We start from the raw sequence: 24,664 nt of genomic DNA on the forward strand, positions 1-24,664 counted from the left end.
GAGAAGGGGGTGTTGGGGGACAAGAGTAAAGCAGCTGCAGTAATCCCAGTGGGAAGTGACGGTGGCATGGACCAGAGCAGTAGTGGTGAAAGGGCATTAGATTCTGGGTGTATTTTGAAGGTAAAGCTCTCAGGACTTATTGATAAGTCAGGATGTAGGTGTGAGAGAAAGAGGAGATTCAAGAAAATGCCAAGTTTTTTTTGCCTAAGCAACTAAAGGAATGGATGTGCCACTGAGGTGGGAAGTCGGAGGGAGGATTATATTGAGCAACAAAGATCAGAAGTTTGGTTTTGATCACGTTAAGTATGAATATTTATTAGACATTCAAGTAGAGATGTCAAAAAGACAGTGGATATACAAGTCCAGAGTTTGGGGGAGAAGTTCGGACAAGAAACACTGGTTCTCAATGGGGTGAGGAGTGTGATTTTAGTCTCAGGGGACATTTGGCAGAGTCTGGAGATGTTTTTCCTCGTCATAACTGGTGGAGTGCTGCTGGTTTCTCATGGGTATAGGCCAGGAATGTTGCTGAACATCCATAATGCAAAGGACAGTCCTCCACAACAACAGATTATCTGCCTCCAAATAGCAATAATGAAACTCAGGACTAGAAATATAAATCTGGGAGTTAGTAGTCGAGACATACAACTTAAAGCCGTGAGACTGAATGAGGTGGCCAAGTCTCAGGGATTCCAAAAATAGGAGAAACAGCAAATGAGACAGAGAAGGAATGGCCAGTGAGGTAGGAGGACCAAGACAGTATAGTTCCTGGAAGCTAAGTGATAACAACGACCAGCCTGCGCAACATAGCGATACCTCATCTCTATTTTTTTAAAAAAAATAAGTAAAGGAACTGTGTCAGATGCTGCTGATAGGTCAAGCAAAATGAGGACTGAAAGTTGACTCTATGTTTAGCTATGTGGAGGTCCCTAGGGACCCTGACAACAGCGATTTTAGAGTGATGGGAGTGAAGGCCTGAATGCAGTAGTTGAGGAGAATATGTGGGTTTAAGAGAATATGTGAGGGAAGGAATTAGAGACAGTGAGTGTAAACAACTCTTGGAGAATTTTCCTATGAAAGAGAACACAGAAATGAGATGGAGCCTAGAAAGAGTAAGGGGGTTAAGAGAGGGCTTTTAAAGATGCAGAACATAGCAGGATATTTCAAACTGTTTTTTTTTTTTTTTGGAGACGGAGTCTCACTCTGTCGCCTAGGCTGGAGTGCAGTGGCACAATCTCGGCTCACTGCAACCTCCACCTCCCGGGTTCAAGCAATTCTCCTGCCTCAGCCTCCTGAGTAGCTGGGACTACAGAAATACGCCGCCATGCCCGGCTAATTTTTTATATTTTAGTAGAGATGAGGTTTCACTGTGTTGCCCAGGCTGGTCTCAAACTCCTGAGCTCAGGCAATCTGCCCACCTCAGCCTCCCAAAGTGCCAGGATTACAGGCATGAGCCACTGTGCCCAGCATAGCAGGATATTTCTATGCTTCTATGAATAATCCAACAGGTGGGAAAAAATGATTTGGGAAAGAAAGGGGAGTTTGGAGAGATATCCCGGTGTAGGTGAGGTAGATGGGCTCTGGTGCCCAAGTGGAAGAGCTAGCCCCAGCTAGGAGCATTCATCCCCTGTGACAGGACAGAAGGCAGTGAGCGGGTTTCCTTCCTCCTAATTCTCTTCTAATGGTTTGTCTTACTAGTTAGTGCACATCTTGAGTATTACCTTCTTCATCCTTAGTATAAAGTGGATGAATTGTTTGCCAAATGAACATGATTCAGATACAGATTTTTAAAAGAAGACCCCAGCTTAAATGTCACCTAGTGTGCTAAACTTTTTCTAAATATCCAACAGCAGTTTTATCAGGAGCAAGGGAATAGGTTGGCATTCAACATCTACATCTGAGGCTGGGTGTGGTGGCTCACACCTGTAATCCCAGCACTTTGGGAGGCCAAGGCAGGTGGATCACTTTGAGTTCAGGAGCTCGAGACCAGCCTGGGAAACATGGTGAATCCCCGTCTCTACAAAAAAATACAAAAATTAGCTGGGTGTGGTAGCATGCACCTGTGGTCCCAGCTATTTGGGAGGCTCAGGCTGGAGAATCGCTTGAACCTGGGAGGTGGAGGCTGCAGTGAGCTGAGACGGCACCACTGCACTCCAGCCTGGGTGATAGGGTGAGACCCTGTCTCAAAACAAACAAACAAATCTACATCTGGAAATACCAGGCATCTCACACACAGAGATCATCCTGCCCCTCACTGGAGATAGACTTTACTTATGAAGAACTTCTCATTATTTCTCAAATGTGGTACACCTTTTTTTTTTTTTTTTTTTTTTTAAATCTTGCTCCTGTCCTTAATCATGCTTTTCCTCAGCCTTGACTGCTCTTTCTTCCTATGGAAATCCTACTTATCCTTTATGGTCTAGTTCAAAAACCAGCTCCTCTGTGAGGCATTTCCTAGTTACTCTGTCAGAATTAATTATTTATATTTAGGATACATTTTGTTTAACTTCTGTACATGAACACTTTTCAATTTTTTTTTGTTTGTTTGTTTGAGATGGAGTTTCGCTCTCGTTGTCCAGGCTGGAGTGCAGTGGTGCGATCTTGGCTCGCTGCAACCTCCACCTCCTGAGTTCAAGCAATTCTCTTGCCTCAGCCTCCTGAATAGCTGGGATTACAGGAGTCCACCACCATGCCCAGCTAATTTTTGTATTTTTTAGTAGAGACGGGGTTTCACCATGTTGGCCAGGCTGGTCTTGAACTCCTGACCTCAGGTGATCCACCCGCCTCGGCCTCCCAAAGTGCCGAGATTACAGGTGTGAACCACCGCACCCGGCCTCAAATTTTTTTTTTTTTTTTTTTGAGACAGAGTCTCACTCTGTTGCCCAAGCTGGAGTGCAGTGGGACGATCTCGGCTCACTGCAACCCCTGCCTTCCAGGTTCAAGCAATCCTCCTGCCTCAGCCCTGCTAGTAGCTGGGATTACAGGCATGCACCACCATGCCTGGCTAATTTTTGTATTTTTAGTAGAGATGGGGTTTTGCCGTGTTGGTCAAGCTGGTCTTGAACACCTGACCTCAGGTGATCCACCCGCCTTGGCCTCCCAAGGTGCTGGGATTACAGGCATGAACCACTGCACCCGGCCTCAAATTTTTATACCTAGGAAGAAGCAGGGCTAGGCGTGGTGGTTCATGCCTGTAATCCCAGCACTTTGGGAGGCTGAGGCAGGCAGATCACCTGAGGTCAGGAGTTCAAAACCAGCCTGGCCAACATGATGAAACCCCATTTCTACTAAAAATACAAAAATTAGCCAGGTGGGATTACATGTGCCTGTAATCCCAGCTACCCAGGGGGGTGAGGCAGAATTGCTTGAACCTAGGAGGCGGAGGTTGCAGTGAGCTGAGATCACGCCACTGCACTCTAGCCTGGGCGACAGAGGACAAAAAGAAGCAAATGAATTATGAGTCCTAAGGGTGTAGTCCAGATTGGTATATCAGCTTACATCTTTCTTTGACTTTCAGTATTTTGTTTTAAAAATGCATAACTGGCCAGGCCCAGTGACTCATGCCTGTTATCCCAGCACTTTGGGAGGCCGAGGAGGGTGGATCATGTGAGGTCAGGAGTTCGAGACCAGCCTGGCCAACTTGGTGAAACCCTGTCTCTACTAAAACAAATACAAAAATTAGCCAGGTGTGGTGGTAGGCACCTGTAATCCCAGCTATTGGGGAGGCTAAGGCTAGAGAATCACTTGAACCCAGGAGGCGGAGGTTGTAGTGAGCCGAGATCATGCCATTGCACTCCAGCCTGGGTGACAAGTGTGAGGTTCTGTCATAAAAAATAAATAAAAAAATAAAAATAAAAATGCATAATAATTTTATATTATTTTTCATAAAAGGACCTTTTAAATTTTGACACAAACATATTTTAAGGTACTTATCAGTTAAATTATTTAATTCTACCCCTGCACATCCCCCTGATTATAAGAAACTGGGCACTTCAAAAGATGTGTCATGTTTATTTTGTGCCATTAGTCTTTGAGACCAATCATATCCTAGTATGAAAAATACAGAATTTGTTTGACTCCTCCACTGGACCATAAGATCATTGAAGACAGGGATGTTTTATTTATGTTTGTGTTTTAGTTCCTGCCTTGAATAGTAAAGGCAGCCACTCAATAAATATACTCCTTAATGCTCCCAAACAATATAATCATAATATTCTGTCAATATTTTTAGCTCACATTTTCTTTTTGTTTCTCCTTGAGAGGAGCAATAGTAATAATAAAAAATATAACAAAAAACCTCACGTCTATGGACAGGTGAATGGAAAAGTAAACTGTGGTATATTCACATAATGGAATGTTACACAGCACTGAAAAATGATTGAGGTTACCTGCAACAATACAGATGAACCTTAGAAGCAAAGTTTAATGAAAAAAGTATGATACTATTTTTATAAAGCTCAAAAACAAGCAAAACTAAACAATGTGTTATTTAGAAATACATAGATAAGTGCTAAAAACACAATCTTCTTCCACCAAAGCAAGGGAATTAAATACAAAATCTAGGTTAGCACTTACCTGCTGTAGGGAGATAAGGGATGTAATTGGAGAGGAACACATGGATACATCTATGTTACTGGCAATTTTCTAGTCCTTGGCTTAGGTGAAAGGCTCAAGCATATTTATTATATTATCCTTTCTAACTTACATGCTACATATATTTTATCAAATATTATATTAAAATACAATTAAAAAACACAAAAGTGGAGTGGGTTTCTTTACCCTAGATTTTCTCAGAATCTTTAATATGCTAATATGAGTTTTGACTTTTTAAGAGAAGGATAGAGTGTTTTCCAAACTTAGTTGGCTATAGAACCCTTTTAAAAATGGAATACCTATCAATATCTCCTCAAATAAATTTTCTATATAATAAGTCTTGGAATACACTGAATTAAAGTATAAGATATTTCCTTGATTCTAACTAATTCCACTGGGGTTATTTTACCCTATGACACTTTCTTACAAATGATATAATTGCCTATTAAAAAATGTAGCTATTCCTTCCGAATTCCCTCCTTAGTACTGGCCACCTGATTTATGAAACGAAACAAAACAAAACAAAGAAGCAAACAGGAGCCCTTGGCACTATTTCCTCTCTTATTGAGAAGAAACAGCAAGAAAAGCAAACAATGAGATTCTGCATGGATCTAGCACTGTTTGTGTCATTCACTGGAATGTCATGCGAAGAGAAAGGAAAAAATTACCCTCATCATCCACAGGGTTAAAAATGGACTCCTCAAGGACAGAACTCAGAGATCTGAAAGGTGGTTATCATCTGAGAACATATCTGAAAGGTAGTTATCATCTGAGAATAAAAAGAGGTGTAGATGTATGGGAACATTCAAGCCCACATCAATGTGTCAGAACAACCACAACTACAGGGGCAGCATGGTGAACACTATTAAAAAATGCAAGAAACGAAGCCCCAAATAGCCCAGCTGTAGCAACCATGAATGCTGAAGACTCTTTGCAAGTCTTCTTTATTTTTTTGAGATGGAGTCTCGCTCTGTTGCCCAGGCTGGAGTGCAGTGGCACAATCTCAGCTCACTGCAACCTCCACCTCCCTGGTTCAAAGGATTCTCCTGCCTCAGCCTCCCGAACAGCTGGGATTACAGGCGCCCACCACCACGCCCGGCTAATTTTTGTATTTTTTTTAGTAGAGATGGGGTTTCACCATGTTGGCCAGGCTGGTCTCGAACTCCTGACCTCAGGTGATCCATACATCTCAGCCTCCCAAAGTGCTGATATTACAGGCGTGAGCCACCACGCCTGGCCTTCATCTTTTAATTATAGTGGTACTGACTCTGGGGGGCCCCAAAGGAGAAATTTTAAGTGAACACAAATGGAAATGGAACTACTAAAGATTTTTCTTCTCACAGACTGCAAAGTCATCTGACATTGGACTATCTTCATAGTACATTTTATCACTGCCTCAGTATATTTCCACTTGGAATAATAATATAATTCTGCCTTTGAATTATGGTAAAGGGTTTTAAGACAACTTATTTGGAAGTAAGGGTGATGACAGAGGTGGTGATAATGAATACCTAAAGTCTGTTTTACTTTATCTCCCCAAAATGTAACAGTAATAACAGCAACAGCAGGTAACATCCATTGAGTGCTTACCCTCTGCCAGATCACCTCTAAGCATTTTACAAATATTAATCATCTAATCATCACAACAATGGTATGAAGGAGCTATTAATACCTCCATTTTACAGCTGAAAAAGCTGAGGCAGAAAGAGGCTAAATGATTTGTCTCAGATCATACAAGTGAATATGTGGCAAAACCAGAATTTAAACAAGGTAGTCTGGCACTGAAACCCATACTCTTAATTGGTATGTTACACTGCTTCTTACAAGACCAAAGGGTACTAAAAGGTGATTTATAAGTAACAGGTTCCACTTAGGCTCAGAAGCTCTAATGATAATCCTAGTGAAAGAACATATGTCCTGAAGGATGCATCATTTATTTGGGGAAGGTAATACTGTATGGTTTTGTCAGAGGAATGGAACTCAGGGCTGTGTTGAATATAATCAACTGGACACTTTATTATTTAAATAATTCCAGTGGCATCAAATTGATGGCTCTTTAAAATTGGTAGAACATTTTAATATTTTTTGATCATGAAAACAGAAATATAGATAATACTGGAAATAATGAGGTAAACAGGTCACTTCTGTCTCACTATACAGAGTTAAGCATGTTTGAGTTTTTCCTTACATTTTAAACTTTTTAGTTTTACACAAGTCCTGAAACAAATATGCAAATCTGTATTGGATCTTCCACATGACACAAAAAGGCATATCCTACAAACTTGTGAGAGAGAATAACTTTTTCCCATAACTCAACATTCTGGCTGCAGGAAACAAACCCATTCAAAGTAGCTTACACAAAAGAAAAATGATTATTATATGGCATTGACAGGGCAGGGGTGTCTGTCACTGACTTAATGTAAGAAGATCATTGCTTCATAAAACCCTGGAATCTGGAACTGGAAGGCTGCTTTGAAACTAGATAACGTCTACCTTGCTGACTCTTGCCTCCATTTCTTTCTCATTTATTCATTGGTCTCTTCTTTTAAGCTTCACACTATTAATCTGTTTCTTCCTTCTTTCTCTGCATCTGGGTTGAAGTAAACTGCTTTTTAACTGACCTTCTCCATACACATTGATAATTTTTATTTATTTACTTATTGAGACATAGTCTTGCTCTGTCACACAGGCTGGAGTGCAGTGGTGTGATCATAGCTCACTGTAACCTTTAACTCCTGGGCTCAAGTGATCTTCCTGCCTGAGTCTCCCAAGTAGCTGGGACTACAGGTGCATGCCATCATGCATGGCTAAAAAGACTTTTTTTTTTTTTTTTTAGAGACAAAAAAAGAGTCTGGGCTTTGTTGCCCAGATTGGTCTCGAACTCCTGGCCTCAAGTGATTCTCCTGTCTCGACCTCTGAAAGCATCGGGATTATATGCATGTGCCACTGTGCCTAGCTGATAATTTTAAAATTTTATTTTACCTTATTTTTATTTTTTTGAGATGGAGTTTCGCTCTTGTTGCCCAGGCTGGAGTGCAATGGTGCGATCTTGTCTCACTGCAACCTCTGCCTCCCAGGTTCAAGCGATGATTCTCCTGCCTCAGCCTCCTGAGTAGCTGGATTACAGGCGCCCGCCACCACACCCAGCTAATTTTTGCATTTATAGTAGAGATGGGGTTTCACCACGTTGGCCAGGCTGGTTTCAAACTCCTGACCTCAGGCAATCCACCTGCCTCGGCTTCCCAAAGTGTTGGGAATGCAAGTGTGAGCCACCATGCCCAGCCTAAATTTTATTTTTAAGAATTAGCAGCAACTAACCTCAGGGTTGGCACGGGCATGATGTGAAGATATAAACACACTATTATGTGTATATACTATACAGGTATAATAAAATTTTTCTGGCCGGCAGTTTAGTAATTTTGCATCTTAAAAACGTTTACACCCTCTGATGCCTAACCAACATTGCCAGCAGTGCATGGAATCCAGCATCACACAAATCTGAGCTTGAGTTCCAGCTCTGTATTTCCCTGCTATATGACTTAAAGCAAATTACTTAATTTCTCTATGTTCCTATTTCTTCATTTGAAAATTGAGATCATAATGATCTCACTTCTTGGATCATGAAGATTAAATGAGATAATATATGTAATGAAGTCAACCAACTGCCTGGCACATAGTATATATTCAATTATTATTATTCCAAGTCAACAAGTGAATACGTGTTTAAAGATGTATGTAAAATGATGTTTATTACAGTACTGTTTATAAGAGTGAAAAACTGCAAACAATATCAAACAATATTTGTTTTGCTCACCACTATATTCCAGTCTCAAGGTAACCCCTGTAATATAGTAGGTGCTCAATAAGTATTTGTTGAATGAACAAAAAATTGAGGATTGATGAAATTGTGCTACACTTAATAGAATATAATTCAGTTATTAAAAGTGATATAGATAAGCATTTTCATTGAAAGCACATGTAGAGTATGTTTCCTTTTATTTAAAAATATATGTGGGCTAGGCCTGGTGTGGTGGTTTATGCCTATAATCTCAGCACTTTGGGAGGCTAAGGCAGGCAGATCACTTGAGCCCAGGAGTCTGAGACCAGCCTAGGCTGTAACATGGTGAAACCCTCTCTCTACAAAAAATATAAAAATTAGTTGGGCATGGTGGTACACACGTGTAGTCCCAGCTACTCGGGAGGATGGCTTAAGCCCGGGAGGAGGAGGTTGTAGTGAACCAAGATCACATCACTGCACTCCAGCCTGGCAACAGAGCAAGGCCCTGTCTCTCAAAAAAAAAAAAAAAAAAAAGTGTGTGTGTATATTATATAGATATATATGTGTGCTGGGCACAGTGGCTCATGCCTATAATCCCAGCACTTTGGGAGACCGAGGCTGCAGGATCTCTTGAGGCCAGGAGTTCAATACCAGACTGGGCAACATATTTGAGACTCCATCTCAAATAAATAGATAGATAGATAGATTAGACAGATAGATAGCCAGGCTTGGTGGCCCATAGTCCTAGATACTTGGGAGGCTGAGGTGGGAGGACTGCTTGAGCCCAAGAGTTTGAGGTTACAGTGAACTATGATCACACCACTGCATTCCAGCCTGGGTGACAGAGCAAGACCCCATCTTAAAAAAAAAAAAAATTGGCCAGGTGTGGTGGCTCATGCCTGTAATCCTAGGACTTTGGGAGGCTGAGGCAGGTGGATCACTTGAGGTCAGGACTTTGAGACCAGCCTGGCCAACATGGTGAAATCTGTCTCTACTAAAACTATAAAAATTATTTGGGTGTGGTAGCGTGTAGTCCCAGCTACTCGGGAGGCTGAGGCAGGAGAATCGCTTGAACCTGGGAGGCGGGCGTTGCAGTGAGCCGAGGTGGTGTCACTGCACTCCAGCCTGGGTGACAGAGCAAGACTCCGTCTCAAATAAATAAATAAATAAATAAAATTTAAAAAATATGTGTATACATTCATAGCAAAAGATCTAAAAGGCTGACAACATTCCCTATGGTGGCAGTATGGCTATTTTTTTGCTTAGCTGTATTAAATTTTTTTTCCTACAGGAATTATATATTGATTTTGTAATGAAAAGATATTTTTCTTTTTTAAATTTCTTTTTTACACACAATTCAGAGGTAAAATGAAAAGCTATTTTTTAATTAAAAAATATACGTTACAGTGCACAAATAAATTGGAATCAAGGGACATGCCTAAATTTGAATCCTGGGTTAAATTCAACTTTTAAAAAGGCGTCTTATTAGAGTTGTTCATTTATATGTTTATTTTCCTATTAGACATTGAGATCCTTAAAGATACAGAACATGTCTTCATCTTTCTAGCACCGTGCACAGAACATTACACATAATCAGCACTCAATAAATGCTTGTCAGTGACAGGCGACACACTCCATCACAACTCTTGCAATGATGTCTAATCCTTTGGTCACTGGAGGAAAATAAGCTGTCAAAGAAAATCTCTTTGCCGGATGCAGTGGCTCACGCCTGTAATCCCAGCACTTTGGGAGTCTGAGGTGGGCAGATCACGAGATCAGGAGATCAAGAACATCCTGGCTAACACGGTGAAACCCCATCTCTACTAAAAATACAAAAATAATTAGCCAGGCGTGGTGGCACGCACTTGTAGTCCTAGCTACTTGGGACTTTGTGGCAGGAGAATCGCTTGAACCCGGGAGGCGGAGGTTGCAGTGAGCCGAGATCGTGCCACTGCACTCCAGCCTGGGCGACAGAGCGAGACTCTGTCTCACTAAAAAAAAAAAAAAAGAAAGAAAATCTCTTTGGGAAAGTTTCAAAACTTATCCTGAAACGTCCGTAGTGAAGAAAAGTCCCCTCTGGGTTCCCGCCTCTTTGAAATGCAAATTCTGTCATAGTATCCTAATTTTTCTGTAAATAATTCAGAGATTGAACCTACTGGTGGTTACAGGAGAAGGTCCAAGTTTCTAGTGTTACTTGTTTAGGTGGAAATCTATAAAGTACCTGTTGATAACACGAATTGAATCAGCCCCCTACCAGCCTCAAACTTATGTATAGAAATTCAAGATGCCAACTATTTTTTAGGCCCTTAGCTGTATTCACTACAAAAAGTATTAATTTCACTCCATGTCAAAGTTAAATTATTATAACACTTAGGCATCATTTCAGATAGTTATGAAACTAAAAGCTGCCACTAATTAATCAAGTTAATTTTCTTTTTTTTTTTTTTTTTAAGACAAGGGTCCCATTCTGTTACCCAGGCTGGAGTGCAGTGGCGCGAACTTGACTCACTGCAACCTCTGCCCCCTGGGCTCAAGCTGTCCTCCCACCTTAGCCTCCCGAGTAGCTGGGACCACAGGCACGCACCATCACGCCCAGCTATTTTTTTGTATTTTTGGTAGAGACAGGGTCTCACCATGTTGCCCAGGCTGGTCTTGAACTCCTGAACTCAAGCAATCTGCCCGCCCCGGCCTCCCAAAGTGTGGGATTACAGGTGTGAGTCACCATGCCTGGCCAAGTTAGTCATTTTTACTCAAAGAGCAACACTGTCTCTTAAATCTCATTTTTAATCATCATTGAATGATAAAATTCTTAAAATAAAAGTAAATGATCCCTCAATTCTGTATTATTTTTTCCCCAGCTTTGGTTTACAATATTTCTTAGTAGGCTGAAAGCTTCACATATTATCCATTTGATAAAAACATATTTTGCCTATCTTATAGGTGACATTTATAAACAAAGGATTTAAAAATATCATAGCTAGATAAATATTCCAAAATATTATTTCAACTGAGTGCTTAGGTACTCATACTGGAAACAGACTGTGCCCAATTCCAGTTTTACCACTTACTAGCTTTATGACTTTGGGCAAGGTACTTAACTTCTCTCTACTTTGATTTCCTCATCTGAAAAAGGAAGTTGATAACAATTATAAAAATATCTACCTTGGCTGGGTGTGGTGGCTCACCCACAATTTGGGAGGCCAAGTTGGGAGGTTTGTTTGAGCCCAGGAGTTTGAGACCAGTCTGGACAACATAGCAAGACCCTGTCTCTAGAAAAAAATAAAAAGTTAGCACAAGCTACTTGTGAGGCTGAAGTGGTAGGACTGCTTGAACCCAGATCAATGTCACAGTGAGCTGTGTGTGTGCCACTGCACTCCAGCCTGGGCAACAGAGCGAGACCCTGTTTCAAAAAAAAAAAAAATCTGCTTCACTGAGTCATTATGAGAATTAACAAAATTAAATGGATAAAGCAGTGCAAGTCACAAATGTTCTCGTGGCCACATTAAAAAAGTAAAATGAAACAGGTAAAATTAATTTTAGTAGTGTATTTTATTTAACCCATATATCCAAAATATTATCTTTCAGCATGTAATCAACTTAAAAAAGTACTGAGATATTTTACATTTTGTTGTACTGTCTTTAAAATTTGGTTAAGTGTTTTACCAAATTATCATCATACCCGTTGCTTTAGGAATTGTAATAGCCCAGTTTTCCTCAAAGTGTGTGAGTCATAACATCAGTTGACATCAGGTGGTTCTGGGGCATGGCATTAAATAACATTGAATTATGCAGTGAGAAACTATTCTATTTTAAATTATCTTTTTTATCTTTCTGAACATTTGAAGGAGAAAATGTCAGTTTGGTACTACAGTGCTTTGTCCTACCTGTAGCTATGATTACAGGTGCGTACCATGATGCCTGGCTAATTTTAACGTTTTTTTTGGAGATGGAGTCTCACTATGTTGCCCAGGATGTTCTTGAACCCCTGGCCTCAAATGATCCTCCCAACTGAGCCTCCCAAAGTGCTGGGATTACAGGCATGGGCCACTCTGCTCAGCTACATATTAATTTTTTTTATTGAGCTATAACTCATAGACAATAAAATTCACTGATATCAAGGATATTCTTTGATGAGTTTGCCAAATATATCCAGTTGTATAACCAACTCCTCAATCAAGATATAGAACATTTCCATCACTTGAGCAAGGGCTTCTTAAAAATCAAAAAACAGGCCGGTGTGGTGGCTCACGCCTGTAATCCCAGCACTTTGGGAGGCCGAGGAGGGCGGATCACGAGGTCAAGAGATTGAGACCATCCTGGCTAACATGGTGAAACCCCGTTTCTACTAAAAATACAAAAAAAAATTAGCCAGGCATGGTGGCAGATGCCTGTAGTCCCAGCTACTTGGGAGGCTGAGGCAGGACAATGGCGTGAACCCGGGAGGCAGAGCTTGCAGTGAGCCGAGATGGCACCACTGCACTCCAGCATGGGCGACAGAGCGAGACTCTGTCTCAAAAAAACAAAACAAAACAAAAACCCAACAACAAAAGCCATGAAATTAATCCCATACTTTAGAATATATAATGCTAAATTGCTTTCTAGGAAAGTTATACTAATTTATCCTTCTACTGGCAATATTTCAGACTGCCTCACTATACGTTTATCTTAAACCTTTGTCCCCACCGAGATGGGGACCAAGTTTTATCAGTACGTAAGATGTTTATTGAAGCATTATTTATATTAAAAATGTAAGCTTGGCCAGGGGCAGTGGCTCATATCTATAATCCCACCACTTTGGGAGTCTGAGACGGGTGGATCACAAGGTCAGGAGTTCAAGACCAGTCTGGCCAAGATGGTGAAAGCCCGTCTCTACTAAAAATACAAAAATTAGCTGGGAGTGGTGGCAGGCGCCTATAATCCCAGCTACTTGGGAGGCTGAGGCAGAGAATTCCTTGAACCTGGGTGGTGGAGGTTACAGTGAGCTGAGATCGTGTCACTGCACTCTAGCCTGGGCAACAGAGGAGACTCCATCTCAAAAATGATTTAAAAAATAAAAAAAATAAAAAATATATCTCCTAATGCTATCCCTCCCCCCTCCCCCCAGTGTGTGATGTTCCCCTTCCTGTGTCCAAGTGTTCTCATTGTTCAATTCCCACCTATGAGTGAGAACATGCGGTGTTTGGTTTTTTGTCCTTGCGATAGTTTGCTCAGAATGATGGTTTCCAGTTTCATCCATGTCCCTACAAAGGACATGAACTCATCATTTTTTAAATGATGAGTTAATGGGTGCAGCACACCAACATGGCACATGTATACATATGTAACAAACCTGCACATTGTGCACATGTACCCTAGAACTTAAAGTATAATAAAAATATATATATATTAAAAAATAAATAAAAAAAGTAAAAAAAAAAAAATACATATCCAATACAGAAAAAAAAGATTTTGAATGTTCCCAATACAAAGAAATGATAAATGTTTGATGTGCTGTTATGCTAAATATCCTGATTTGATCAGTATACATTGTATACATGTATCAAAATATTACTCTGTACCTAATAAATGTGTAAAATTATTACATGTCAATTAAAAATTTAAAAAAGCAAAAAAATAAATAAATAAAAAATAAAAGTAAACTTGCAGCTGAATATGCTGGTGAAAAAAATGTAAACAACCTAAATGTCCAATGGTAATAGTTAAATAAAGACCCATCCTTAAAAATAAAATTATATAGCCATTAAGATTGTTTTAAAGACTTTTTAGTAACATGGGAAAATGTTCTCAAATGATTAAAGAAAAAAACTCTATAGATCTTATGTTAAAAACAAAACATAAACAGAATTCTAAAACATTTAGGTTAAAAAAAAATTAGAAGGGGCTGGGCACAGTGGCTTATGCCTATAATCCCAGCACTTTGGGAGGACAAGGCAGGTGGATTACTTGAGGTCAGGAGTTCAAAACCAGCCTGGCCAACATGGTGAAACCCCATCTCTACTAAAAATACAAAAAAAAAAAAAAAAAAAAATTAGCCAGGTGTGATGCTGCAGGCTTGTAGTCCCAGCTACTTGTGAGGCTGAGGCATGAGAATTACTTAAATCCGGGAGGTGGGGGGGTTGGAGTGAGGCGGGATTGTGCCACTGCACTCCAGCCTGGGTGACAGGGCGAGACTCTGTCTCAAAAAAAAGAAAAAAAGAAAAAAAGAAAAAAAGCCAACATATTAACAGTGATTAGCTCTGAGCTGTGGTATTATGAATGATTTTTACTTTTATAATTCATTTTTTTTTTCCAAGACGGAGTCTTGGTCTCTCACCCAGGCTGGAGTGCAGTGGCGCGATCTCGGCTTACTGTAACCTCTGCCTCCCAGATTCAAGCAATTCTTCTGCCTTAGCCTCCTGAGTAGCTGGTACTACATGTGCACGCCACCACGTCTGGCTAATTTTTGTATTTTTAGTAGCGATGGGGTTTCACCACGTTGGCCAGGCTGGTCTTGAACTCCAGACCTCGTGATCCACCCGCCTCAGCCTCCCAAAGTGCTGGGATTACAGGAGTAAGCCACCGTGTTCAGCCTCATTTCCTTTTAACAATGAGCATGAATTACTTGGTCAAGGGGAATGCCTACTTTCCTTTACCTGTTTGCCAGCACTATCTGTCTTTGCTACTTATGGGGAAAATAATTGAAAATGGGATCATTAATTATTCTTTAGGTTTATAGCTAATGAGGGCTTAGTTGGATCTAGTAGTATGACAAAGAATATACTATGTACAGTAATTATTATTGGCTTGAAAGGGAATCTGGCAGCGAGAGAATTGTTGCTCTCATGCCATCTTCTAGCAGGATATGTCTTTCTATTTGTCAAAAGTTTTAAGAACTGGAGACTAAATAAAGTTCACATAGTGCTCAAGCAATGGCAGCACTATTGGCTAATGAATTCACCTAGCCACCCTTTTTCCCTCTACTTCTATCCTGAATCCCATGAAGACAGGTATTTTTGCCTATTACGATAACAATTCCATCTATATGGATTGGGTTCTTGACCTCTCAGCTCACACAGCTAACTTAAAGGTGTCAATTGCTGCTGGAAGGGACTAGAACTCTTTAATATTGATTGACCTGTGAAGTGCTAAGGCAGACCAGCTCAAAATCCAAACCAAGATGCTCGTTTATTTGCAAGGTAGGATCATGTGCTTCAGAAAACCAACTACGATAATGGCTCAGTTTATTGCAGGTGAATAAAATAATGGGTATAGTTTATTTAACTACATCTAGAAATTTGCATTTTTATAATAAGCAAATGTTCATTTTGGTGGATAATTTCTTAATTCACATTGCTTTGATAGATCCTCCTAAAACATAAGTCAGGTGTCATGGCTGTGCTTAAAACCCTATTAACGCACACAAAAACTTGTACATAAATGTTTATAGCAGCATTACTTATAATAGCCAAAGGATGGAAACATCCTAAATGTCCATCAATTGATGAATGGATAAATAAAACATGGCACATGCATACAGTGAAATATTACTCAGTCATAAAAAGGAATAAAGTACTGATGTATGTTACACATGGAGGAGTCTTGAAAACATTATGCTAAGTGAAAGAAGCCAGTCACAAAAGAATACATATTATATGATTCCATTCACATGCAATGCTCAGAATGGGGACATTTGTAGAGACAGAAGTTAGATTAGTGGTTTATTAGGGCTGGAGAGGGGGATTTTTGGATACAATGAAAATGCTTTTTTTTTTTTTTTTTTTTTTGAGAAGGAGTTTCGCTCTTGTTGCCCAGGCTGGAGTGTAATGGCGTGATGCAACCTCCGCCTCCTGGGTTCAAGCAATTCTCCTGCCTCAGCCCCCTGAGTAGCTGGGATTACAGGTGCGTGCCACCATGCCTGGCTAATTTTTGTATTTGTAGTACAAATGGGGCTTCACCATGTTGGCCAGGCTGGTCTCAAACTCCTGACCTCAGGTGATCCACCCGCCTCAGCCTCCCAAAGTGCTGGGATTACAGGTGTGAGCCACCACGCCCAGCCAATGAAAATGTTCTAAAATTGACTGTGGTAATAGTTGAATATATCTGTGAATATACTAAAAACCACTGAATTTTACACTTCAAATGGGTGACTTGTATGGTATGTAAATTTTAGCTCAATAAAAACATTAAAAAAAACCCCAACCCAAAAGTGCTCTCTAACTCCTAGTGAAAAGCAGTCCTCACAGTATATAAGGTGCTCCAGGAACAGCCCCAGGTATTGATGCCTCTCGCACTGCATTTCTTTCTACTCCTCTTGCTCACTCCACCCAGACTCACCAGCCTCCTTGCAGCTCCTCCAACGCATCGCATGATTCTTAGGACATGGCTGTGGCTTTAAGTCTTCTTTCTGTCACCCACGCTGGAGTGTAGTGGCTCAATCTCAGCTCACTGCAACCTCCACATCCTGGGTTCAAGTGATTCTCCTGCCTCAGCCTCCCATGTAGCTGGGATTGCAGGAGTGCACCACCAGGCCCGGCTAATTTTTGTATTTTTAGGAGAGATGGGGTTTCGCCATGTTGGCCAGACTAGTCTTGAACTCTTGACCTCAGGTGATCCGGCTGCCTTGGCCCCCCAAAGTGCTGGGATTATAGGTGTGAGCCATGGCACCTGGCCTACACACATCTCTTCTTAAGGAGGCCTTTCCTGATACCATACTGAGTAGTGTAACCTACAGCCACTGTCCCCAAGCACTATCAATTTCCCTTTACACAGTTTCATATTCCCTAACCCCCCCACTGCATCTATTACATACTGATTTACTATAAAATATACCTATTTGTTAAGTTTATGGTTTATTTCTGTCTCCCCCTGCATTAAAATGAAAGCTTCACAAGGGTTAGGATCTTTGTTTTATTCATGGAGGTATCCCAGTGCTCAGTAAATATTTGAGTGAACCAACTATTGGCTTCACATTGTTCTCACATGTTCAATAAATATCTATTACAGAACTCATAACTAGAACTCCTGACTGTTCTAGATAGACGTTGATGAAAATTTCTGTGATGCTATAGCAATGACTCATGCCATATATAATTCCTAGAAACTGAAATTTGACATTCCCCCTCCCCTACAAGTAAATATATATCTGGCTAATACAACTAATGAGACAAATGAAGAGGAGGAAATAAGGTAGTAAGAGGAAGGAAAGTAATTCCATAAGAAGGGCAAATACTGAGACAGGAGATAACAGTCTGTACACTGCAAACCTGCATAGACCCCAGAGACACACTAGACTAACTGCTTAGGACAGCATGTGTTCAGGTCAGATTCTTTTTCAGGGCAGGTTCTTTGCCTTCAAAAAAGCACAACAGTTATATCTTTAAAGAAGTCTCTGTAATTGGTTACTACATTTTATTTCTGTGTATTTCATTATATATGAAATGAAAAAGGGAAGTAATACAAAATTCATGTTAAACTTCATATGGCTATGGAAAGAGAAGAAATACTGACTGCCTCTCTTTATTTAGAAGGCAATTTTATTAAGAATGTTGCTAAGGAGGGCAGGGCATGGTGGCTCATGCCTGTAATCCCAGCACTTTGGGAGGCTGAGGAGGGTGGATCACAAGGTCAGGAGATCGAGACCACGGTGAAACCCCATCTCTACTAAAAATACAAAAAATTAGCCGGGCGCGGTGGCGGGCACCTGTAGTCCCAGCTACTCAGGAGGCTGAGGCAGGAGAATGGTGTGAACCCAGGAGGCGAAGCTTGCAGTGAGCCGAGATCGCGCCACTGCACTCCAGCCTGGGCGACAGAGCAAGACTCTGACTCAAAAAAAAAAAAAAAAAAAAGAATGTTGCTAAGGAGATAATTTGCTTCTGCAAAGTTCCTTGGTGTCTTAGCAGCAAATACATGCCTTCTATTTTAAATGGTGTTTAAATCTAAACAAAAATAATCACAATTACAGCTAATCAGAGCAGGCCCTATAGAAACAAATCATACAACTACGGAAGGCCTGCATATATAGAACTCTGCTTCATTACAACCAGCGCCTGAATCACTAAAAAATATTATTGCAAAAGAACTGTTTTAAAGAAATAAAGTATGCAAGAAAGAGCCACTTTAAGATAACTTTGAATGGCAACTTCAATTTCAGATTAAACTAATGTATATTTCCTATTAGGATCTAAGGGACCTATATCTTCAGGTAACTTCTTGCTTAAGATGAAGAGCTTACTTATACAAAGGCTCTGTTCTTACACTAAAAATTATGTTCATTTTTGGAAATATACTAGGGAGGAAAGGAATAATTGCTTTCTCTTCTTTATTTTTAAGTTTTGTTTACAACTAAGATTTTGTTTCAATTTACAGTAAAAGCGATCTTGATATATGTCAGAAATAAAAATAGAGAAACCATGATTAAGGTTGTTAAAATTGCTACCTGACGGGTAAGGGTACTTGTTATTTTCTGGGATGCAGGAGATCAATTTTGACCTATCTACCCATTACATTAAGTGATTAAGTAATAAAAAAACTAGTAAGTGATAGTTCTGAAATTTGCATGCAGAATAAATCTGTTTAGTAATCTCAGATTTTATTTATTTATTTTTTAGACGGAGTTTCACTCTTGTTGCCCAGGCTGGAGTGCGATGGCGCAATCTCAGCTCATCGCAACCTCCGCCTCCTAGGTTCAAGCGATTCTCCTGCCTCAGCCTCCCTAGTAGCTGGGATTACAGGCATGTGCCACCACGCCTGGCTAATTTTGTATTTTTAGTAGAGACGGGGGGGTTTCTCCATGTTGGTCAGGCTGGTCTCGAACTCCCGACCTCAGGTGATCCGCCTGCCTCGGCCTCCCAAAGTGCTGGGATTACAGGCATGAGCCACCGCGCCCGGCCTCAGATTTTATTTAAGAGTTGTAATAGGGAAACTAAGTGACCTGTATTCCAGAAATATTCCACAATAGACATTTCCTATTCTGGAAGGATAGTAGCTTCTGTATTAATACATCACACAGTGACAAGATATCATTTCTTTCCTGTTTATTGGGGTACCCACTAATCCAAATCCATGGATTTGGATGTAAGACATGTAAGACATGGCCAACCATACCATGACTTACATGATTCTAAGTGTAAAAGGAGAGCAATATTGCGGCAAATCTAAACGTATACCATTTTCTAATCTCCCTAGTCTCTCAAAAAGCTACTTCTGTGCTGCAGAGCTCTTGAGGTCAAGGCTGCATTTTTGTCACTTATTCTTTTGGCCTGTTTCCTTAAGAAATAACCCATATATTACAGAGAAAATTATACACTAAAACTCCTACAAAATTAAACCCTAATAATTCACAGAAACAAATTATTCAATGTTTTCTCCTCCATATCATATTATTGCTAGTTCACTGCAGCCCTACTATATCCAGGTATAAAACTGATTTTTAAAAAATATTAGCCTTTCCATTACTGAGAGTCTAAGATTCCAATATGTATTAAGAGTTGTAAACTTACTAAATATGTTAGTAATACCCAAGGTATCCTACATTCATCATGAAAATTGAGCCTTTCCATTCAAAGGTGAAACTATTGCTTTCAGTTACTTAAGCCTTCACAATAACTGGCCTCTGAAATATAAATTCCATAATCTTCTTACTGGTATGATAAATTTCACTATTTACTTATTGGCTAGGGCTATATATTTATAAAAGTAAACTATAAACACTTGATATTGAATCATTTATGTGTTGCAAAAATCAACTAATATTTTTTCCTGTTTGGTGATTGCCATAGCAACTCCCTCTTTGCAAAAGTTTCTTTGGTCAGGAAGCCAGTGAATAATTCTGTCCAAAATTTTATTGAATCTTTATTGCTAAGATATCTGCTCAAATGTAATACAGTGTACTGCTTAGCATGCTATTAGGTCACACAGAGATACCAACGCTGACAATAGCTGGAAGAATCTAGCATAAAGCCTTCACAGGACTGCCTTACCTTCTTAATTTTATATAAGGATGATTTGTTGAGGCCGGGTGCGGTGGCTCACTCTTGTAATCCCAGCACTTTGGGAGGCCAAGGCAGGTGGATCACTTGAGGTCCAGAGTTCGAGACCAGCCTGGCCAACATGGTGAAACCCCGTCTCTACCAAAAATACAAAAATTAGCCGAGTGTGGTGGTGCACGCCTGTAGTGCCAGCTACTCTGGAGGCTGAGGCAGAAGCATTGCTTGAATCCGGGAGGCAGAGGTTGCAGTGAGCTGAGATCAAACCACTGCACTCCAGCCTGGGCGACAGAGCAAGACTCCATCCCCCAAAAAACAAAAGGTCATTTATCAGGAACTTGAACACTAATTTAAGGAAAACCCTAGATGTTTCATTTTTTTTTCTTTTTTCTTCTTTTTTGAACAGAAAATGAAGTTTTATTCATAGTACCTTTTTTTTTTTTTTTTGAGACAGGGTCTTGCCCTGTCACCCAGGCTGGAGTGCAATGGTGCCATCTCAGCTCACTGCAAACTCTGTCTCCTGGGTTCAAGTGATTCTCGTGCCTCAGCCTCCCGAGTAGCTGGGATTACAGGCACACACCATCACACCCAACTAATTTTTGTATTTTTTAGTGGAGACGAGGTTTCACCATGTTGGGCAGGCTGGTCTCAAACTCCTGGCCTCAAGTGATATGCCTGCCTTGGCCTTCCACAGTGCTCAAAATGCTGAGATTACAGGCGTGAGCCACCATGCCCAGCCCATAGCACTATTAATTAGTCAAACACATCTAAAACATGTATTTTTGTATGTACCATGACTAAATTACAAAGACATATAAAAAATCTTTACTAATCTATCTTTCTATCTAAATCCAACTTATATTATTTATTTTGAGACAGGGTCTTGCTCTGTCACCCAGGCTGGAGTGCAGTGGTACGATCTCAGCTTACTACAGCCTCCGCCTCCCGGACTCAAGCGATTCTCCTGCCTCAGCCTCCCAAGTACCTGAGACCACAGGTGGCGCCACCACACCTGGCTACTTTTTTGTATTTTTGGTAGAGATGGAGTTTCGCCACATTGCGCAGGTTGGTCTCAAACTCCTGAGTTCAAGCAATCTGCCCACTTCGGTCTCCCAAAGTGCTGGGATTATAGGCCTGAGCCACGATGCCTGGCCCCCAACTTATTTTTAATTTTTTATTTTTATTTATTTATTTATTTATTTATTTATTTATTTATTTATTTTTGAGACAGAGTCTCACTCTTGCTGCCCAGGCTGGAGTGCAGTGGTGCGATCTCGGCTCACCGCAACCTCCGCCTCCCAGGTTCAAACGATTCTCCTGCCTCAGCCTCCTGAGTAGCTGGGACTATAGGTGCCTGTCACCATGCCCGGCTAATTTTTGTATTTTTAGTAGAGATGGGGTTTCCCCATGTTGGCCAGGCTCCTCTCAAACTCATGACCTCAGGTGATCTGCCCACCTTGGCCTCCCAAAGTGCTGGGATTACAGGCATGACCCACCATGCCTGGCCCCCCTACTTATTATTATTATTATTATTTTATTATTTTTTGAGACGGAGTCTCCCTCCGTAGCCCAGGCTGGAGTGCAGTGGCACAGTCTCGGCTCACTGCAACCTCTGCTTCCCAGGTTCAAGTGATTCTCCTGCCTCAGCCTCCTGAGTAGCTGGGACTACAGGTGCACGCCACCACGCCCAGCTAATTTTTGTATTTTTAGTAGAGACGGGGTTTCACTGTGATAGCCAGGATGGTCTCGATCTTCTGACCTCGTGATCCGCCTGCCTCGGCCTCCTAAAGTGCTAGGATTACAGGTGTGATCCACTGCACCTGGCCTATTTTTTTAAATGGAGATATATGTTTAATTTTAACCTGCTGATATTTCAGATTAAAGGGATGATGCTACAATTCTTAGTCACTGGCCATAAGGCTACAAATAGTGAGAAATATTAACTCTCAGAGGAATCACTTAAGGGTCAATTCATCTTTTTGAATTCTGATATGGAAGCCTATTTAAAAGCATATGATTAACTAAACATTCATGAAAGAACTCATTTGGATCAAGAAGACAAAATCCCATATGGCTACCATCAAGTAATAAAACCTTTTGCACCCTAAATTATTAAATATTATTTAGAGAATAATGCAGCATTAGGCATTCAAGTAATACTGAGGAAGGAAATGCATAGTGGTTAAAAGCATGGGTTCTGGCTTCCAATACTAGCTCCATCTCTTACTAGTCATGTTTACTTGAATAAGTTAATCTCTCTGTGCCTCAGTTTCCATATATAAAGATAATAATAGTACAAACTTTATGTGAGGATTCAATGAGTTAATAGATTTAAAGTACTTTCAGTACAGTGCCTAGCATACAGTATCTACTCAATAAGTATGAACTATTATTGCTTTATTAGCAGCAAAGGGAGACACTTGAAAAAATAGCTCTAATAATATTATGTCACTTCTGTGCTCAAAAATATTCAAGAGGTGCCCTTGAATTAGGTACAAAACCCTCAGTTTGACATTTTAGGATGCACGGCTATCCTTCCAAATCATATCATCTACTGATGTTCAAAATGGAGTTTCTATAATGTCACTACCATTTTATCCACTCCCAAGATCATAACCACACTGACACTTCCATTTCTAGAATTAAGGCAGATAAGGTGAAAATTATCTTGTAATAAAACACATACAAATGCAGGATAAAAAATGACAAACATTCTTTTAAATGAATATCTAACTTCTTTAGAAAGTGAGAGGAATTGCTAAGGGTCAGCACAAAAAGGGAACCAAAACTTAGCTTGATAAGTATAAACTGATGCTACAACTATCTAATAGGTGTGTGCCAGTGTTATTAAACAAGGGCACTGTGTTTTAGTAGCCACAGAGGGTCAGGAAAGAAGGCTTAGGCCTCGGTAAGAAAATAAATCAAAATTGAGATTTCCATGTAATATAGAGACCCTCACTGAAAAAGTGGACTAAAAAAATCTATCTGCACAAGGAGATATGCTTTGTAAGGTTCAGGAACCCTTATGTATAGAAACTAACATAAAAATGATTCCAGACTGACAATGCTCTTGGGGTACCTAGCAAAAATGAAAGAAAAATATGCAAGAGAGATGTATCTTGAATGTCAGCTCCTCACGGGTGCTATAGATAAAATCCTTCTTAAGATAACTCATAAGTCAAAATCACAGAACACATGCAGAAATGCTTCATCATGAGTTAATGTTAGCAGATATAACAGCAGAATTAGACCTCTACATACTTCAGATTATAGAGTTAATGTGGTTTAGGAAAAATAAAGGATTTGAAAACATGAGAAAAAAAGAGGATACTAACAAAAACATCAGGCAAATTTGAAAAAGAAGCAAAATAGAACTCGTAAGCATAAAAATATAATATTAGTGGACTTAGTAGACAAATTAAACATAGATTAGATATAGCTGAAGAAAGAATTACTAAACTGGAACACTGATCTGAAAAAATTATACAGAAGACAGCACAGACAGATAGCAGATGGATAACATAAATGAGAGATTAAGAGACCTGAAGAATAGATGAAGGTTTAACATATATCTCACAGTAATTCCAGAAGGATAGACAACAGGAGATGAAAGAGAAGCAACAGTCAAAGAAATAATGACTGTAAAATTTCCAGAAATTATGCCAAACATGACTTTTTCATACCAAGTAATACAGCATTCCATTGTTGTCTTACTTTTAAGTAAGTGAAAATTATCAACCTGAAATTCTAAACTTGGCTGAATTAAGACACTTTTAGACAAAGGCATCAAAATGAACAATAGCTGAAAAAAATACTAAAGTTTTTTTTTTTTTTTAAGACAGGGTCTCGTTCAGATAGGCTGGGGGGTGGTGACATGATCACGGCTCACTGCAGCCTCAATCTCCCAGGCTTGTGATCTTCCCACCTCAGCCTCCCAAGTAGCTGGGACCACAGACACATGCTACCATGCCCAGCTAATTTTTGTGTTTTTTTGTAGAGACAAAGTTTCACCATGTTGCCCAGCCTGAACTCCTTGAACTCCTCTTGAATTCCTGGGCTCAAGCAATCCGCCTGCCTTGGCCTCCCAAAGTGCTGGGATTACAGGTGTGAGCCACTATGCCTAGTCCATGCCCAGCTAATTTTTACCTTTTTTTTTTTTTTTTTGAGAAACAGAGTCACTCCATATTGCTCAGGTTGGTCTTAAACTTCTGAGCTCAAATGATCCTCCCGCCATGGCCTCCTAAACTACTGGCCAATAATTTTTTTTTTTTTTTTTTTTGAGATGGTGTTATGCTCTGTTGCCCAGGCTGGAGTGCAGTGACTTGATCTTGGC

At 40.2% G+C, this 24,664-nt stretch overlaps 1 protein-coding gene across 3 annotated transcripts in view; it reads right to left on the bottom strand.

Annotated features, from left to right (window-relative positions):
• Nucleotides 1-24,664, bottom strand: part of VPS45 (vacuolar protein sorting 45 homolog) — an 87,206-nt gene that overhangs the window by 6,226 nt on the left and 56,316 nt on the right. Inside the window, exon 15 of one of the 3 annotated variants that reach the window (XM_063605608.1) lies at nt 12,460-20,472. The exons of the other annotated variants lie outside the window; for them this stretch is intronic. Coding sequence (XP_063461678.1) covers nt 20,418-20,472 — 55 coding nt within the window. The 3' untranslated portion in view covers nt 12,460-20,417. Of the gene's footprint in view, nt 1-12,459; nt 20,473-24,664 lie in introns of those variants that run through there. 3 annotated transcript variants of the gene reach the window in all.

The sequence above is a fragment of the Pan paniscus genome, chromosome 1 (genome assembly GCF_029289425.2).
Source record: "Pan paniscus chromosome 1, NHGRI_mPanPan1-v2.0_pri, whole genome shotgun sequence".
In the NCBI taxonomy this organism is placed as follows: domain Eukaryota; kingdom Metazoa; phylum Chordata; class Mammalia; order Primates; family Hominidae; genus Pan; species Pan paniscus.